At 41.5% G+C, this 20,842-nt stretch overlaps 1 protein-coding gene across 1 annotated transcript; it reads right to left on the bottom strand.

Moving 5' to 3' along the window:
* Window positions 1–3,324: 3,324 nt before the first annotated feature.
* On the bottom strand, window positions 3,325–19,785 carry ilrun (inflammation and lipid regulator with UBA-like and NBR1-like domains). The gene is made up of 5 exons (XM_085407324.1): window positions 19,491–19,785; window positions 16,989–17,143; window positions 16,668–16,865; window positions 11,145–11,449; window positions 3,325–6,880 (listed from the first exon to the last, which is right to left on the bottom strand). The coding sequence occupies exons 1-5, from the start codon at window positions 19,646–19,648 to the stop codon at window positions 6,854–6,856; spliced, it is 843 nt and encodes a 280-aa protein (XP_085263450.1). The 5' UTR covers window positions 19,649–19,785; the 3' UTR covers window positions 3,325–6,853.
* Between the last annotated feature and the right edge of the window lie 1,057 nt (window positions 19,786–20,842).

The following is a 20,842-nucleotide window of genomic DNA, read 5'->3' as shown; positions in this document are numbered from 1 at the left end:
GACAGCCTTCGGCGTGTTGCTGTGACGTAATCGGTCTACAAATGCGTCCTCAGGAGGATGCAGCCCATGAATTTGGACACAGCTATGGTCTCACAAGGGGTCTAAGGATCTTATCTCAGTACCTAATGGCAGTCAATCTACCTCTGGCGAGCACATGGAGGGCTGTGTGGCCCCCCCAGAGAAATGCCACTCCACACCATTACTGACCCACTGCCAAACCGGTCATGCTGGAGGATGTTGCAGGCAGCAGAACATTCTCCGCAGTGTCTCCAGACTCTGTCACATGTGCTCAGTGTGAACCTGTTTTCATGTGTGAAGAGCACTGGGCGCCAGTGGCAAAGCTGCCAATTTTGGTATTCTCTGGCAAATGCCAAACATCCTGCAGGGTGTTGGGACGTAAGCACAACCCCCACCTGTGGACATCGGGCCCTCATGCCACCCTAATGGATTCTGTTTCTGACCGTTTGAGCAGACACATACATATTTGTGGCCTGCTGGAGGTCATTTTGCAGGGCTCTGGCAGTACTCTTCCTGTTCCTCCTTGCACAAAGGTAGCAGTCCTACTGCTGGGTTGTTGCCCTCCTACGGCCTCCTTCACATCTCCTGATGTACCAACCTGTCTCCTGGTAGTGCCTCCATGCTCTGGAAACTACGCTGACAGACACAGGAAACGTTCTTGCCACAGCTCGCATTCATGTGCCATCCTGGATGAGCTGCACTACCTGAGCCATGTGTGTGGGTTGTAGTCTGTCTCAAGCTACCACTAGAGTGAAATCACCCCAGCATTCAAAAGTGACCAAAACATCAGCCAGAAAGCACAGGTACTGAAAAGTGGTCTGTGGTCACCAGTCCTTGATTGGGGATGTCTCGCTAATTGCCTATAATTTCCACCTGTTGTCTATTCCATTTGCACAACAGCATGTGAAACTGATTGTTAATCAGTGTTGCTTCCTAAGTGGACAGTTTGATTTCACAGAAGTGTGATTGACTTTGAGTTACATTGCGTTATTTAAGTGTTCCCTTTATTTTTTGAGCAGTGTATTTTGGCAGAGCATGTGCAATCAGTTTATCAGAGCTGAAAACAGGAGAAGTGACCCAACACAGAAAAGTTAGCACTGGAAAAATAAAACAATTATTTTAAAGAGATTTCAAATGTTCTCCTTCTCATAAAGTGTCCTTTGTTATAAAGTCCATCTTATAAAAATGCTGATTTCAGTACAGTGTCTGAGACACAACGCCTGGTTTCTCATGTATTTAAAAATTATATGTTTAAATCTGCAGCTGCAGGATAATAAGAGGCTACATGACATTTTTCAAGTGAGCAAATTTTCTTGTAAGGCAGTACTATTTAACTTCAGGAAATGCTTTCCCACTATTTACTTTTCGTAGTTCCCGATGCTCAAGACTTACCATCATTTAAAGTTGCCTGTCATTTATAACGCCTGCAGTGCTCCCCACCCACACAAATAAAATCCATAATCTAATCACATTGATAGCTCCAAAGGCAGCAAATTCCCCATTAACCAGATGGTGTTTGAAAACATATGGCAGCTTCCTGTCCCTAACGCTGACTCTCTCTCTCTCTCTTTTTATTGTACTAAAAATGCAAGAGTTGTACTTTAAACCTTTATTTTACATTAAATGGCTGACTTTGAGGACTCTCGTCACATGTCACATGTCACTGACAAGAGATCCCCAGGAAAAACTGCAGCAAGCTATTCTTCTTTAAACATTTTATATAAATTTGAGTTGTAAACATACCGTCCTAAACATAAATATGACAAATTAAAACATTATCTATAAACACAGACATTTTTTCAACATTAACTTAAAACCAAGTCAGTAAAATGTATTCCATTTTAATTACTTTAATATTAAAGTAAAGTTTTCAAGACAAAAACATTATCTGTCACATTTGACTTTCATTCTTTCACTAAAACAGTTGAAGCCTCACATTAAAGACCTCATTAACCTAATAGAAATGACAGAAAAAAGGAAAATAGAAAAACAGTGACTCAAGCGCAATGAGAGATGATAGACATGATGGGATGTTTGCTGAATTAACGCTGCAAAAGTCAATATTTGTCCTCAGTCACCCTGGCACACAAGACACATTCAAACAATTGCCTCAGTGCTGGCTTGCCTGAATGCACATGGACATCTCGCCTTCCCACACATAAACACACACACCTTGATATACTGCCAAAATAATAGATACAGACATAGACATATCACACCTTATCAACATATCTTATCACCATAAGACTAGCTGCTGTCATATGAGGCTTTCGTGCAAAGAGACTTACTGCTTCCACAGGAATTAAGATGATATCAGTAGTCATGTGCTGCTAGCTGATGAACGGCAAGTGTGAGCAAGACCTGCAAGACTTCTATTAAAAAAAGCAATGTTGGCAATTCACATGTCTTAAGCATTCACATATATGATAACACAATGTCACATTCACAGCAAATTTATCCCAAGATCAGACCGTGCGCATTTAGAGAAAATGCAAAAAGATCCAAGAGCTGCACGCAGACTCCAGTTATGTTAACTGTTAGAGTTCATGACAGTACAACGAGAAAAAAACCCTGAACAATTATGGCTTGTTTGGAAGTTTTGCCTTCTCTCTAAAAATAACACGGCAGCACAGGTCAAAATTAAAAATAAAAAACAATGAAAAAAATAGAACACCTAATAACTCTGCCAATACATGCACACCATCTATCTTGAAGATAGGTGTGGCCCCAAAATACACTGGCATCAAAGCCTGACAGCTCAACCACAATGACTGACAGATGTGCTGACATTGGCAGCTGTAGGTGCTGGCGCATCCCTGGTGCTAATTAGAATCACTGATCTGCACCTGTTTACCATGTGCATGCTAATGGTGCCTTTTATAGAACTTTTAATGAAACACAATGTGGCTCTGTGTGTGACACAGATCATCCAAGAGGCTTTGTGGTTGAAATTTTATTACTATTTAATAATTTGCTTGGCATTAATTAAAGAACGCGTGTCTATGTGTTGTACTTTTTGTGTTAATGGATGCAGCTTGCTACCTTAAAACTCCACACGTTCATCCAAGTACAGTAAGCTGTGGCTAAAACTCATTTTGAAGATCTGAAGTGGGACTTTGCGTGATGTTACTGTGGCTACACAATGCATCTTTTGTGCTGTCGATGGATGTGAAACTGTAGCTCAACGATTACATGATACTGTTTGTGTTGGGTGTAGCTTAAGGTTAAAGCGGCAGCTGGAGTATAGAGTGATTTTATGCAAAGATGGCATTTACTTTGACCCCATGAAAAAAACAAACACTGAAGTCATTGTTTCAGTGTTAATTTAATCATACAAATGCTTAATTATAGTTACAGGAGGAAAAAAAACAAAACTTAATTTTGACAATTTCTCTTCAGATAAATGTGCTATCTTAGGACTATGTAAACTTTCATCTCATCCACTCACTCTGCCACCCATCTCAAGTCCAAACATAGTCACAAACTAAAACTAAAGAATGGATCCAGCAGTATTTTCTCACCATTTTTCTCTTCCTCACACACACAAGCAAGCCAACAAGAAGGAAGCTCACGCATGCACGCACACATGCACGCACACATGCACGCACACACGAAAAGAAGGAAAAGACAGACGTGAATAATCGAAGCAGTGCAGAACAGTGTATACTGTTTGGGAGGAGGACTGTCAGATGACTCAATACAAACAGAGAAGAGCTGCAACACAGAATGCTGGTGAATTTTAAAGATAAACATACATTATAATAGATGAAACAATCCCCTTGATAATTAACCATCAAAAGTTGTTTCTAATAATCCTGTTTGAACACTTCCTTATAAAAACTGTAACACTATAATGGCGTTCTATGGACCACCCATTTTATTTTTAGGCCAAAAAGATACACAGAAAAAAACCCAAACAAACAAACAAACAAACAAAAAAAAAAAAACATGGACATAATGAAGGCAGCAAAGCTGAAGTAGAAATTCAGGTGTAACAGCAGACAAACTCATTCATGTGATCAGAAGAGAAAAACAAACAAACCCAAAAAACATACAATAACCTTCACAGTCAACATCAGACACTGGTGTAGGAATGAAACTAGTGTTTAACATTGAAACCTTTCATTTCAGGATATATAAAAACAAAAACCTGAAGCTGTGAGGAATACACAAATCAATATTTTGAGGAGGGGGGGAATGCTGGTGTCACGATCCACAATAAGCCAAAGAAAACCTTAACTGACCCTCAGTGCTAACAATGCTGATAACAAACATCTACATTCTTCAGACAATCTGCTAGGCTCACACTACAACTCATCACCTTTCCCCCCTCATTCAGTATACTCAGCACTCATGACAAGTCTGGTGTAGTTTGGTATTCTGATTTTTAGCACCACCTGCTGGCTATGAATGGGAATTATTAAATCTGCAGCACAGACAAAAAGACAAAATAAATAACATCTGGGACATTTTTGATGCGTGAATTTTTGGTGCAGAATCACTCAAAAATACTTCTGAGGTACACACTTATTAAAGCTCTCTCAGTAATGATGTGCATGTGTCAAGTCATCCTTTCCCCAAGTAGTATACACCATTTATGTCAGTTCAATCCAAAGAGAAACCATTAACATTTACACGCACACACGCACCAGGCAGGCACATACATACATACATAGACATGGACTCAGTCATTCATCACGCAAAATAGATTTAGATGGCTTTATCAACCTTTCCTCACAACTCACATATTCAAGCTTACTCACATCCATTTGCGCTTCAGCCTCCATTAAAAGCGAAACCCACCCTAAACAAAACAAAACAAAAATAATAATAATAAAATAAACTCCACCCTTGTCCCATGCAGTTTCAATTATGCACCTGCAGACTATGCAGCGGATGATGCCACCCGTTAGTGTCTGGTCTCTCTGGATTTTGTCTTTGGAAGAAACTGGGTTCCTACACAAGAATGACAAATATTTATATGCAGAAGGGCAGGAAGTCTTAGCTTTTAATAGTCTATGTAAACTTGGATAATAAGACTTGTTTCTTTAGATATTTTGTCAGACGACACAAGTCAAATGCATGTTGTCTGACTTGAATTGAATGGCATCCTGGATTCACAAAGTCCAACCCTGCTTAGTTTGAAGTTAACTGCAGTAACGAGAGAAAACGGCTTCTGTTGGAAGCATCCAAGCCATCTTACAGTGCAAATCTGTATGACAGCAGAACATAAAATCTCCAAATTATCAAGGATGAGTGCTAAACTCAAATCAAGGACTGCAAAGAAAAGGGGAAAAAAAAAGTGACTGAATGTGGAGCAATCAGTCTAACAAGCCAAGTCGTAGCAGGGGGGAAAGTGTGTTGCTGCAATGCAGTAACTGCTGGAGTCATATTGGAGTTTTGAGAATTTCAAGTTTCCAGCTTGTGAATTTCTTAAAATTTGAATTACAAATGGAAATGTGTGACTTTTCTGGAGCTTTAACCAAACAAATGCGGACGACTCACTTTAGCCAAAGTCAGATATTCAATGTTGCCAAAGCCAAAATTAAAGTGCCCCTATTGTGCTTTCTCCTTCCCTCCAGTGTGTTACATATCTTCTGCGCATGGAAATAGTTTGCAGAGTTAAAAAGGCCAAACTGAATTATTCCAACTCCAAAAAAAAAGCTGTCCTCATTTACACATTTCACACATGTAATAGTGACACAAACACAGCACAGTACAGGACTAATCAGCCATTTTCACAAGGCTAAAAATCCTTGTGTTTTAACAGTAACGATCAACATTATCATAGCTAGCAGACAACAGCTGTGCTGATGAGTCAAAGTAAAAGGCAGAAGCGATACAATGTATTTCTAACAGTTTTAAAAACCTTTTGTTAGCAGTCAACAGCTTTCAGACGGTTTCCTCACCTGTCATGAGAGGGGCCTCAAAAAGCTGTGAGCGTGCCAAAAATGTGAACATTATTTTGAACACTGAAATCATGTAAAACAATTCAGGCTGTAAATGAGCATAACAGGGGCACTTTAGACATAGTGTTACATTTTAAACATGGCATCACCATATCCATTACGACCAGTTGTCTGGTGATGCAAAATTGGTTGATGATGGGAAAGATTCCCATCTCTCTCATACATGAATGCAACTTTGAGGCTTACATTTTTGTACGCACTTAAGTGATGATTTTCCAGAGCTGGCAAAGACCTGTGCATGTTTTCTTTCTTTCCTTTCTTATGTGTAGTTTTCTGCTTCTGTGTTTTACCTAAAGGAGTTTGAAACTTCTGCACATTTAGATTTTTTACATTTTTTTGAGGGGGATGGTGAATAAAAGATAACACCTTTTTTGAAATACTGTGTAAAACCTCAACATGAATGACCACTAGAATTTCCTGTACTACTCTAACATATTTAAAAAAAATAAATAAAAAAATTTCTAGACCTGGGTAGGAACCCAAAAGAGAGAAAGCATTCAACTGCCCACGGGAATACCAAACTGTTTAGGGTGACTTTCACTTTAATTAGGCACGTTTTTACCACGTAAATAAAAAATAGTCAGGTGTATCTATTCGTAAAGGTTTATAGCACTCTTAAATGAAGCATTCACACATGCGAGTCCAGGTGTTGATGTCAGGTGGGATGTTTCACGGCAGCTGATGTAATCCATCACCTCACTGTCCTCTGTGTTTCTGTGGAAAGGGTCACGGGTTGTTTTTGGAAGAGGGTTGTCATGAGTCAATATAAAACAACTGTTCCTCTCCCCCTCCAACTCCTCTGTGTTTAAGGACTCCCAGGGTGCTAAGCTCTTCATTCACCGTGGGGGAGAGGGGTCTTTGTCATTCTAGCTCTGTCCAAATGGGTAGGGTCCCTGTGGGGGAAGACAAAAAAAAAAAAAAAATGAGAGAAAGCCTTTTGGTTTAGTTTCTATTACAACACAAAGGGGAAAGAAAAGCATAAGCTCCACCATGTCTGTGTTTATCTTCAGTTTCAGGGCGGTAATAAAAGGTGACAAAACCAAACCGCCCAGGCAGTCTTCTTTCGAATTAATGCATCGCTTAAAAAGCCACAAAAGATTCACACAGCTAGTTGACTCTAATTATTCCAGTGTAACAAACCCTGAAAAGGTTGAGAGGTCAAACTGTGAACAAAGCTTTGCCTATGAAAAGTACTGGACCACACCTCTTAACCTTTGAATTCTGATATTTGCATTTCTACAGGTGTTTAAGATGATGGACGTAGCCATGCAGTGTGCCTTTACAAGCATATATAAAATAATGGGTTGTTCTAAAGAGCTTACTAAATTTGAGTGTGGTACTGTAACAGGATGCCACCACTGCAACAAGTCGGCTCATGCAAATTTCTTCCCTCCTAGAGAGTCCACGATCGGCTTTAAGTGGAAAGTGGAAGCATTGCGGAACCACAGCGCTTCAGCCATGTGCATAAAAGTCGCCAGCTCTCTGCTGACCCAGAAAGTGCAGACGCCAAAACTTCCACTGGCATAAACATCAGCATAATAACTGCATGCATGGAGCTCCGTGGCATGGGCGATCAGCTCCTCCAGGTGTAATGTGTAGGTGGTTCAGTCCATACAGTGTTTGAGGAGAGAATACCATAGAACAAAAAGGTCTCATCTAAAAGATTTAACTGTAATTTTTTTCTTCAACAAAGACCACTGAGGGAGTTTAACAACGCTGTAACATAGAGGTTTACACGTGTCACAAATAATTACCTGTCAGCCAAACTGTAGCAACAATCCATATCATCTCTGATTTTAACAGGCTGTTTAGCCACACTAGAATTGCAATTACAGTAATTAAGAATAAAAGTAAGAACTTAACAAGAAATGAGGAGCTCGCTTTGCTTTTCTCTGATACTTACCACCAACACTGCAAGAAAATACAAAACCTGGCCAAAACTAAAACTCTATAGCATTCCCAGTTGAAAAAGTGGGGCTTTTCATTCCTTTGGAATGTTCAGGCCTTCCACTGTAATTAAAAAATATATATTTAAGTGAGGTTTATTTACTCAAACTTACAAAAGAAAAAAAAAAAAAAAAAAAAAAAAAAAAAAAGGAAAGCGGTTTTGGCTTTGACCATTTGCAGACCAACCGCTGATTTGAATGTAGCTACCGCCAAAACACACACACACACACACACACACACACACACACACACACACACACACACACACACACACACACACACACACACACACACACACACACACACACAAAAAAAAAAACCCTACTTTGTCTGTAAAATTAGAACATTTTTTTTTTAATATTCAAACTTTGTTCTGCATCATCAGACGATTGCGCAATATGCTTCGCCAAACTGTACCGTAAGACTAAAATGGATTAAGTCACAGAAACTCTTTTCTGTTTTAAGTAATCCATCTCAAGTTACAACTAATTAGAATAAAGTTTTAAACCCTGAGGCTCGTCTAACTGTCCACAACCTGATATGCCGACAGCTGCAGAGCAGACTGCCAAGAAGACGGTTAGTGTCTAACCACAATCCCCCGAGTAAAGATATCTAATCATCTAATTACTCACGTGAACTTTCCTTTGGCAACATTTTACTCAGTGCGAAGTATATGTAGGTGAATTGAATATATTAAATTTGTGTTAAAATGTGTGCAAATATGTGTAGTCCCAAGAGGAAGAAAATGATAAATGCAATTATCACATTCATGCCCATAAAAAGAGAGAGAGGAAAAAAAGACATCTGATACTTGGGACCAGCTTCACAGGTTAAGTGGAACTAAACTAAACACTGATAATGTAATAGAATTTAATTTTACAGAGAAATAATTATCGCTTCTTCTTTTTTTTGTATAAAGAAAAAAATCCACGTAGCATTGCTGAAAGAAGGTTTCAGTCTCACAATTCAGCACTGATATGATTTCCACATCTCCTTCTTGGTGGGACAGCGTCAGAGCTGAAAGCAGCACGTAAAGGTTACTTAGTGCTTTGTTTAAATGGATCAAGTTTAAGAGCTCTAATGTGCAGCTGTCACGTTATAAATAAACAGCGACATGGAGGGTACACGAGTGGTAAAATACAGTGGGGCAAAAAAGTATTTAGTCAGCCACCGATTGTGCAAGTTCCCCCACCTAAAATGATGACAGAGGTCAGTAATTTGCACCAGAGGTACACTTCAACTGTGAGAGACAGAATGTGAAAAAAAAAATCCATGAATCCACATGATAGGATTTGTAAAGAATTTATTCGTAAATCAGGGTGGAAAATAAGTATTTGGTCAATAACAAAAATACAACTCAATACTTTGTAACATAACCTTTGTTGGCAATAACAGAGGTCAAACGTTTACTATAGGTCTTTACCAGGTTTGCACACACAGTAGCTGGTATTTTGGCCCATTCCTCCATGCAGATCTTCTCGAGAGCAGTGATGTTTTGGGGCTGTCGCCGAGCAACACCGACTTTCAACTCCCGCCACAGATTTTCTATGGGGTTGAGGTCTGGAGACTGGCTAGGCCACTCCAGGACTTTCAAATGCTTCTTACGGAGCCACTCCTTTGTTGCCCAGGCGGTGTGTTTTGGATCATTGTCATGTTGGAAGACCCAGCCTCGTTTCATCTTCAAAGTTCTCACTGATGGAAGGAGGTTTTGGCTCAAAATCTCACGATACATGGCCCCATTCATTCTGTCCTTAACACGGATCAGTCGTCCTGTCCCCTTGGCAGAAAAACAGCCCCATAGCATGATGTTTCCACCCCCATGCTTCACAGTAGGTATGGTGTTCTTGGGATGCAACTCAGTATTCTTCTTCCTCCAAACACGACGAGTTGAGTTTATACCAAAAAGTTCTACTTTGGTTTCATCTGACCACATGGCATTCTCCCAATCCTCTGCTGTATCATCCATGTGCTCTCTGGCAAACTTCAGACGGGCCTGGACATGCACTGGCTTCAGCAGCGGAACACGTCTGGCACTGCGGGATTTGATTCCCTGCCGTTGTAGTGTGTTACTGATGGTGACCTTTGTTACTTTGGTCCCAGCTCTCTGCAGGTCATTCACCAGGTCCCCCCGTGTGGTTCTGGGATCTTTGCTCACCGTTCTCATGATCATTTTGACCCCACGGGATGAGATCTTGCGTGGAGCCCCAGATCGAGGGAGATTATCAGTGGTCTTGTATGTCTTCCATTTTCTGATGATTGCTCCCACAGTTGATTTTTTCACACCAAGCTGCTTGCCTATTGTAGATTCACTCTTCCCAGTCTGGTGCAGGTCTACAATACTTTTCCTGGTGTCCTTCGAAAGCTCTTTGGTCTTGGCCATGGCGGAGTTTGGAGTCTGACTGTTTGAGGCTGTGGACAGGTGTCTTTTATACAGATGATGAGTTCAAACAGGTGCCATTCATACAGGTAACGAGTGGGGGACAGAAAAGCTTCTTACAGAAGACGTTACAGGTCTGTGAGAGCCAGAGATTTTCCTTGTTTGAGGTGACCAAATACTTATTTTCCACCCTGATTTACGAATAAATTCTTTACAAATCCTACCATGTGAATTCATGGATTTTTTTTTCACATTCTGTCTCTCACAGTTGAAGTGTATCTCTGGTGCAAATTACTGACCTCTGTCATCATTTTAAGTGGGGGAACTTGCACAATCGGTGGCTGACTAAATACTTTTTTGCCCCACTGTAAATAACTTACAAATTCCAGAGATTAATCTTTTTCTTGCCAGCACTGCTCTCTTATTTGCAACGCCAGTGTTGCATTTTTCCATTATATTCTTTGTTATAATCTCTAGTGAACACAGGCAGAATCCAAACATGTGTTAACAAAGAAAGCTGATAACTGCCACTGTGATACCTGTCAGGGGTTTGAGGTTTATGTGAAACACACAGATGCAAAGACATCCTGGCAATGTCGAACACTTCGTAAGCTACACCCTATAGAGCCATAGAACTGCATAAAGCTCAATATTTAAACATTTTGTACAAGTCAAAACAACTGCTCATCTGCTGCCCATCACCTGTAGAACAGAGAATATAGTTTTTACAAAAACTTGCATATGGTACTTAAAAGTATAAAGGAGTGAATGTAGTGATGTAGGCTTAAAGGTGAGAGCAGATCTGTGATGAGTTCATTTTTACATATACATACCTGTCCATAAGTTACCACAGAAAGATTAGTTTGGAGACCATTTGACGCCCTATTTACAGCATTATGAGACAGTCCATTCTGATCTTGCTGGATTGGCTCTTGCGTGCGTTCCCAGGCTCCACCTGGATCTCTGAAACTGTTGTCAGTGGCATCATGCTTGTTCTTCTGTGGTGAGGCAAAAGGGTTGAAGTCTCCCTGCACATTGCGCTGGGGCTGAGTGTTGAATTCTGTCTCGAAGGAAGATAGCTGCTGGGTCACTCCAAGAAGACCTCCAACTTCTACACTAAGAATCACCCATATTACATCTGTGGAGATAACAAACAAGCACAAAAGTGACCTGACTGTGTAAGACTCAAATGTTTTGCCAGTTTGACAACTTTCTTAGTGTTAAATTGCCATTAAGAGAATATGTAGAATCACAATTGCTTTTATTACCAAGCTTGTACACAAACAGGAATTTGTTGCTGTATGTTGGTGCCAAAAAAACAAAAAAAAGAGTATGCAGCTAGTAAGGTTTTTAACGGGTAACTTTTCTGCTCTTTTCCAACTGTTTATATGGATTTATATGTACTCTTTTAGAGCATTTTTGCATGCTTTACAGCTGGTGAAACACTGGTTTTTGGAGGTTATCCCCTAAAGCATGCACTGCATTGCTGTTTTGAAGCTTTTAGAAAATAATTACTGAAACTATTATCTTCCACTTTGTATTGTGACCTCTTCCAACACTAACACTGTTACCAGCAATGTAACTAATGGTGCTGACATAATTGCATAATTTCCTTAGGGATTAATAAAGTTTTCTGATTCTGATAACAACAACAAGGGAGAGGTAGATGTAAGCACAGGAGTGCATGATGAGGAAGGAGATAAGAGACTGCTGTGAACAGGTTTCACAGGCTAAGGTGTGAATATCTACAGCTGAGGGTGATGTTGATTCTCTGCTGGGCATTTGTGGAGCTCCCCAGGTGACCTTCTGTCAGAAACATGCAGATTTCACTCCCTTCCCCCTTCACTTTAAACCAGCTTTCTTCTGATTGTCTGTCCCTCTAAAATAAAAGACTGAGATAGCGGGTGGGACCTCTGTGCTCACAGCCAGAGCTACATGCTTGAGACAACAATATGAAGTAGGTTTGTTACAAGTCTCAAATGAAGGCTTAAACCACGGGCATCCTCAACATTGTCTGGTGTCTGGTTAAAGCCTGACAGTCTGATGAAATTTTGTTGTTCGTCTTATTTTATGAGAAACTGAAGTATGCGCCAACCAGCGTGCAGCCTGTTACAGTCGCTCCTGCTTTTCTCTTAGTTTAGCTTTTTTTTTCTTACGTATTCTTTTTTTTTTCTGACTTGTATTTTCATCCGTTTATTATCTTTTACTCAATCATGTGGATTGAGAGAGTTTTTGTTCTTCTGGTGGCCGTGGAACTGTTACTTTTATCAAGGAACGGGACCGCGGCACATCTCCTACACGCACGGACTGTTTACTCCAGAGATCAGCTGATCGCCCTGATGCCGGCCGGTTCGCTGGCCAGGCCCGCAGAAGTACCAGCTGAAATTTGGAGGAAAACACATCGGGGATGCAGAGGTCAAGGACAGAAGAGAAGAAAGAAGGAGACGGTGAGACAGCGGAGGCTCGAAGCGAGGAGGAGGTATAAACCATGTCTGCAGTCTATCATGATGGGAAATGTGCGATCGTTGGCAAATAAAATCGACGAGCTCTCAGCACTGGTACGGAGTCAGAGGGAATACCGAGAGTGTAGCCTGATGTGTTTCACCGAATCATGGATGCACCAGGACATTCCCGATGAGAATGCTTCCGTGGAAGGCTTCCACACTGTTTGGGTGGACAGGGACAGCATCGCTAGCGGTAAGCGGAAAGGAGGTGGGCTTGCTGTTTTAGTTAACAACCGGTGGTGTAACCCTGCCAACATAACAATCAAAGAAAAGATTTGTTGCCCGGACATTGAACTGTGTGCTGTTGGACTCAGGCCGTATTATTTACCCAGGGAATTCTCTCACGTCATCTTGGTGGCTGTTTATGTTCCTCCCTCTGCTAACCCCACAGCTGCATGTGACACTATCCACTCTGCCATAGCTCGGCTACAGACTCAGCACCCGAGTGCCTTTATTGTGATCTCGGGTGACTTCAACCATGTATCACTGGACAATACACTAACAACATTCAAACAATATGTGGACTGTCCCACCAGGGGAGAGAAAATCTTAGACTTACTGTATGCTAACGTCAAGGATGCATACAGCTCCTCCTCCCTCCCCCCACTTGGTAGGTCAGATCATAACCTGATTCACCTCACCCCCCGCTATGTGCCAATTGTGAGGAGGGAACCTGTGACCACCAGGACTGTTAGGAGGTGGTCAGAGGAGGCAATAGCGGAACTACAGGGCTGTTTCGAGGTGACCGACTGGGAAACACTCTGTGAGCCTCACGCCGAGGACATCAATGAGCTTACTGAATGTATCACAGACTACATAACTTTCTGCACCGACTCCATTGTTCCAGCTCAGACTGTTCATTGTTACCCAAATAACAAGCCGTGGGTGACTAAGGACATCAAAGCCCTCCTCAACAACAAGAAGAGGGCTTTCAGAGGGGGCAACAAAGAGGAGGTGAGGAAGATCCAGGTGTTACTAAAGGACAAGATCAGAGAGGCTAAGGACAATTACAGGAGGAAGCTGGAGTGGAAACTCCAGCAGAACAGCATGAGAGAGGTGTGGAGGGGCATGAAGACCATCACTGGATTCAGGCCAACCAACAGCAGGGGAGCTGAGGGAGGTGAGAATAGAGCCAACGAGTTGAATCTGTTTTTCAATAGATTCGACACCACAGTGTCTGCTCCGACCCCCACAACCTCACCTGTAGTTAGCCTGGAATCCAGAGCCACACCACTGTGCCAGCCTCTCTCTTCACATGGCGCTGTTGCCTCCTGTGAGATTCCTGACACCCCTCCCCCACCCATCACCTTCACTCAATACCAGGTTGAGATGCAAATGAGGAGACTTCACTCAGGCAAGTCTGCTGGACCAGACGGAGTGAGTCCCCTCGTCCTCAAGACCTGTGCCCCCCAGCTGTGTGGAGTCTTTCATAAACTGTTTATGCTGAGTCTGAGTCTGCAGAGGGTCCCAGTGATGTGGAAGACATCATGCCTCGTCCCTGTACCAAAGACGCCACGTCCCAGTGGCCCCCAGGATTACAGGCCCGTGGCACTGACCTCCCACATCATGAAGACCCTGGAAAGGCTCATCCTGGACCAGCTGCGACCCATAGTAAGACCACACCTGGATCCCCTTCAGTTCGCTTATCAGCCTCGTCTCGGAACTGAGGACGCCATCATCTACCTGCTCAATCGTGTCTACACCCATCTGGACCAGCCGGCGAGCACTGTGAGGGTCATGTTTTTTGACTTTTCTAGTGCTTTCAATACCATCAGGCCGACCCTCCTGGGTGATAAGTTAGCAGCGATGCAGGTGGATGCTTCTCTGGTGTCCTGGATTGTTGATTACCTGACAGGAAGACCACAATATGTACGTCTCCCACAGTGTGTGTCTGACAAGGTGATCAGCAACACAGGGGCACCACAGGGGACAGTCCTCTCCCCCTTCCTCTTCACCCTCTACACCACAGACTTCAGCCACTGCACAGAGACATGCCATCTTCAGAAGTTTTCTGATGACTCTGCGGTGGTTGGATGCATCAGCAGGGATGATGAGACAGAGTACCGGGCTGTGGTCGACTCCTTTGTCACGTGGTGTGAGCAGAATCATCTGCATCTCAATGTGGCAAAGACCAAGGAACTGATCGTGGACTTCAGGAAGACCAGGAAACACTTGACCCCTGTTTCAATTCAGGGGGTCAGTGTTGACATTGTGGAGGACTATAAATACCTTGGAGTTCACATTGACAATAAACTGGACTGGGCTAAAAACACCACAGCACTTTACAGGAAGGGCCAGAGTCGTCTCTATTTTTTGAGGCGACTGAGGTCCTTCTACATCTGCCAGAAAATGCTCAGGATTTTCTATGAGTCAGTTGTGGCCAGTGCGATCCTCTATGCTGTTGCATGCTGGGGGAGCAGGCTGAGGGTTGCAGATGCCAACAGACTTAATAAACTAATCCGTAAGGCCAGCAATGTCGTGGGGATGGAGCTGGACTCCCTCAAGGTGGTGTCGGAGAGGCAGATGCTGTCCAAGATAAAGACAATGTTGGATAACACCTCCCACCCACTCCATGACATGCTGGTCAGTCACAGGAGCACGTTCAGTGAGAGACTGAGATTACCGAAAAGCACCACTGAACGACACAGGAAATCTTTCCTGCCTGTGGCTCCCTGTACAACGCATCCACTTAACACACTGGTTACTGCTACAACTACACGTTTCTTTTCCAGCTATTTATTTATGAGTGACTTATGTATGTATATATATATATATATATATGTATATATTGTACTATTCTTAGTTAGCGTATTGTCTGTCTTGTCTTACTGTTGGTTTATGTTGGTTTATAATGGAGCACTGTAACAAAAAAATAATTTCCCCCAAGGATCAATAAAGTATTCTGATTCTGATTACAGACTAAGGCAGTTCAATTATGGCAAAAGTCATAATCATGGGGGGTGAGGAACAGTGTTAGGCCTTGACCAGGGGGCAATTTTTTGTCTCCGGTAGCTATTGGTTCCTGCCAACCTGCCTCCGCTGTGGGAAGTCTGCCGGCACAGATGGAGGCCAAGAGGGCACAGAGTGACAGTGAGCTCAAGTGGCTCAGAGACCTGCAAAGCAGTCACAGAGGCGAGAAAAAAACCAAAGCCGACAGCAAATTGTCGCACACTGTTGAAAGTGGGCTGAGTGAAAGACCGTCGGATCTGCAGAAACAGGGAGCCACACACAACTGATAATCCTGCAGTTTTTGACTACAAAAACTTGAGTCTTACTTCCTCTAGATCAGGGCTGCCCAATCCCAGTCCTCGAGAGCTACTATCCTGCAGCTTTTAGATGCATCCCTACTCCAACACAGCTGAATCAAATGGTTTGATTACCTCTTCAGCATGCCATCGTGTTTGGCAAAGGCCTGATAACAAGCCATTCATTTGATTCGGGTGTGTGGGAACAAGGATGCATCTAAAAGCTGCAGGACGGTAGCTCTCGAGGACCAGGATTGGGCACCCCTGCTCTAGATTGATGTCTCTTAATGAGCTTTTCTGAAGCTGCAGTAAAAAGCGACTGACTTTAAGTTATTAGGATGAGCAAAGAACACAGCTATGAAGAAAAGGGGAGCCTAATGTATTACAGAGTACCTAAACAAGACCTTTGTTCTGAACATGAAAGGAAAATACTAACAGTTGTATTATAATGTTGTTTTTAATCATCACGGGAACTGAAAATTGTAAATGAAATATAAATCTGATTAATTATCTTGGCTTAGTATGAACTGAAATTATTATTTACTATTATTAGTCATAGGTCTCATAAATGTACTTGATAGTTAATCAAAGTAGTAGTGGTTCTTACCTCCATAAAATAATCCAGTGGCAGTACACATCCTCCACTGGCCCTGGTACATGCCAGGAGTTGTGGGACTTCGCATCTGCACACTCACATCTGATATTTCCTGGGGATCTAGCGACTTCACAATAACTGTGTTTACATGCCCAAACTGATCGCCTCCAATGTACTTGAGACAAACGCCCGGTGGCCATGACTCTGCACCTACAAGACACCAAGAAGAATTCATTCAAAATACATCTCAACAAAATCCATGAACACGTTACAGATTTATAAAGACTATCTACATGTATACAATGTGAAGGTGTAAATGTAAAGCCCATATACCTGTGTTTTGTATCCTCCAGGTCTTAGTGAACAGCGTATCTGGAGGGACAGACTCTCCTTCCCCAATTGTCACATCCTCAACAAAGGACATAGATGGGGTGTTGACATTGGGACTTTCAAAGTCATAATATGCACCAATAGCAGCCTGCAGATTCCTGTTCCAATGCAAAAGAAGCGAGCATAGAGTTAATACACATCAGCAATACCTATCGATCCTGGTTATTAAACTTGAAATCATAGTGCTGAAGTATAAAGTAAAATCTGTCCAAGTGTTTTTGTTTGTCTTTGCAAAGCCTGCCCTACTTTTACAATTAGCATTATTTGTAACATATTTGCCAGATCAGCTTGTCCTCATAACATATTTGACTACTTCAACATGCACCTCCTGAGTACAGTACTGTTAAAAAGTATCTGCCTTTTCTGATTTCTTACATTTTGGATATTACACTTACATGTTTTCAGATCAAACAAATTTTAATTAGTCAAAAAGAACAAATACATTTTAAATGATGATTTCATGTATTAAGGGGGGGGGGCTATCCAAACTAAAATTCCTCCAAGAACATCATCTAAGGAACTGCAGGCCACACTTGGCTCACGTAATGTCAGAGTGTATGACTCAACAAAAAACAGAGACTGGGCAAAAACACTTCTGACCAAAAATGGATTCTTATATGGCACTTTTCTACTCTTCCACAGCACAAAGCGTTTTGTATAACATGCCTCATTCACACACTCCTATTCATTTTTCTATGCTTAAGTGCTTTCTATCTAAATTTTACACACATTCATACTCTGATGCATCCATTCTAGTATGCATAGTTAGTATCTTGCCCACAGATATCTGGCATGCAGACTGGAGCTGCCAGGGACCAAACCACCAACTTTCCAATTATTAGATGACCTGCTCTACCTACTGAGCTACCAAAAAAATCCCCACAAAGGCTTGCCAAATGCACCTGATGATCCCCAAAACAGAAAATATTCAGTGGAATGATGAGACTGGTTCAGTTTTTTGGAAAGTTTATATCTGGCATAAACTAACACAATATTTGATAAGAAATAACATCACACCAATAGTCAGTCATGGTGGTGGTAGTATAATGGCCTTGGGCTGCTTTGCTGCTTTAGGAGCTGGACGACTTGCCATTATTGATGGAATCGTGAATTCCAATCTATACTAGAAAAACCTGAAGCCATCGGTTTTTTGTCCTGAAGCAGAAGCACACCCAGGTTATGCAGCAGGACAACAACAAAATATCAGAAAGATCAAAATAAATAAGATAAAAAGAAAACAAATGTTTTGGAGTGGCTTAGTTAAAGTCTGAATTTAAATCTGATTAAGATGCTTTGGCATAACCTTAAACAGGCTGCTCATGATCGAAAAGCCTCTAATGTGGCTGAATTAAAGAGTGGGCCATAATTCCTCCACAGCTGTGTAAAAGACTCATTGCCAGTTACTGCAGACTCTTAATTGTAGTTCTTACTGCCAAGGGTGGCAAAACTAGTTATTAGGTTTGTCTCAGATAGGTTTGGATAACTTTTCCCCCCTTAATTAAATTGTCATATAAAAACTGTATTTTGTATTAACTCTGATTATCTTTGTCTACTCACATTTTTTGCTGATCTGAAGCATGTAAGTGTGAAAAATACACAACAAAAAGAAGTAAAAACAAAGTTGTACAGTCCTACATAGTCATCTTAGTGGCACTTCTCTTAGTTTAGCTTTGCCAGTAAGAGAGAAATAAGGCTGCCTGGTTTAGTGGTTTGCTACCTCTGAGCCATTGCTCATATACTAGCCATAAATTCATGTTTACTTAGAACTTCCAAATCTTGGATTCAGGGGACAGATTCAAACAACTGCCGCGCAATGATGCCTTCTTTCCATTATGACCTCCTAAGCTCCATTCCCCTATACAGAAGCTATGTGAAATCAAGTTTTATCTTTCAAAATTGATCCAATAAAGGGTATCAATCGCTGACAAACTAAAGAACGTGAGCATAGCTGGCCAGGAGCACAAAGGCGTTGTGATCAAGACCACTTGTTGTCGGCCGCTGATAGATCACGACTGGTTACGTCATCAGAATAACGTGAAGTGAGCGACGCTGCCTTGAGTTTTGGCTTCCCGATGAGCACGGTTTAACTGGCTCTGTGCGCTGTTATGTAACATGGCTGACGATCCGGGAGGGAGAGTTCCCTGTGCTTAAATTAGCCTGCTAGCTATTTGGTTCCTCGGTGACTTCACCTTACTGTTTCCTCTGCGGTCACGGCAAACTTTACCGTTTCACTTCCGTTTGCCAGTGATGATAGCTTGGAGTTAACAGTCATCCCATAGAATGGGAATGGTGATATGATTCCCTTCAGGGTTCAACATCACCTCCATAGCGCTCTATTTTGAACATTTTTTTTTTATCTATGTAGGCTAACAAGCTAATTATAAAGCTAGGTTAGCGTCATACTCCTGTCCTCCCCACAGCGGGCCCTCCAATCCCCGCACTCACCAGTTGGTCATGTCCAGGAAGAAGGCGCAGCCGGCAGGGTTGAGCTGAAAGCCCAGCAGCCTCTGGAACTCCGAAATAAGGACGTCCTTGTCCGTGGTGCCCATGCAGCTGAACTTCTGCATGAGCTCCGCGTCCACGTCCATGTCCGTGCCCTCCATGGGTGCCAGGTGTCCCGTGGCGGAGACGGGGGTGGTACGGGGGTCCTCTCTCAATTGAGTCCGAGGCCTTGTTCTGCCATAACAACCAGTTCAACAACAACAACCGTTAATGCGCATGGCACAACTAGGGGGACGATGTTTGACGTTGCAACAGCGCGCTCGTCGCCCTCCGCCAATCACTTGGTGGGCGTCGACGTCATCTGTTGCTATTTGTAGCCACCTTTTCATTGGTTTATCAATGAAATCTGTTTCCCATCTATCTGTTCAATGTAAAATATGGACAGTATGACTACCGATGTACATGAAAACAGCACTGAATATATTAATTATATAAAATTTGAATTAGAATTAGAATTTAATTACACATATAAAATTTTTCAGAATTATAAAAACTCACTTTTTTAAAGATGTACTTTTCCTTAACCTTTCTATGAAGTGATTATGCTTGAAAGCAAAATTCAACATACAGGAAAGAAATATATAAATCAATAACGATCTGTATATATCATTTACATATATCAAATTTTCACAGTTTAACATTATACCTCATGTACCTAATCTTTTATCTATTCACATAATCATATTTTATGTATCAATGTCATGCTTCAAAATCCCCATTTTTCAATTTTATAAATGATAAATGAATACAAAGTTTTAAAAAACTTGTGTTGTTCATTATCAATATAAGGGGTTATATGAATATAGTGCTTTTGACAACATTTCCTGTCCAGTGTCTTGGGAGAAATGAACACATTTATTTTATTTATGTTGGGTTTTTTTTTTGTTTTTGTTTTGAACAACACTGAATCTACTACATACATGTAAATGGTGCCCTTTATCTGCACCACCTTCTTTTTTTTAACTGGATTGCAAAATATAATTGTTTTATTATTGGTACAAATAATATGGTGGGTTTAAAAAATGTAATTAGTTTGTTTGTTTGAAAGTTGCTGATTTTGGTTGCACTTACGAATGTAATTACGTCATTTACATGCAGGGGTAGTATGTACTGCCTAATAGTAATGGAAATCACTAAATGTCAAAAAATTATTATTATTATTATTATTATTATCATTGTACTTTTCATCTACTGTATTTAAATCACAACTAACTTGTGAGTTCATCAATAACTAAAGAAAAAGCACATACAACACATACAAAATTCAATTCATGTCATTTGCAGTTAACAAACTA

The sequence above is a fragment of the Rhamphochromis longiceps genome, linkage group LG5, assembly GCF_057381845.1.
Source record: "Rhamphochromis longiceps isolate RC_006_pf linkage group LG5, R_longiceps_female_GT1.1, whole genome shotgun sequence".
NCBI classification, from domain to species: Eukaryota; Metazoa; Chordata; class Actinopteri; order Cichliformes; family Cichlidae; genus Rhamphochromis; species Rhamphochromis longiceps.
This window is presented reverse-complemented; position numbering and strand designations above follow the sequence as displayed.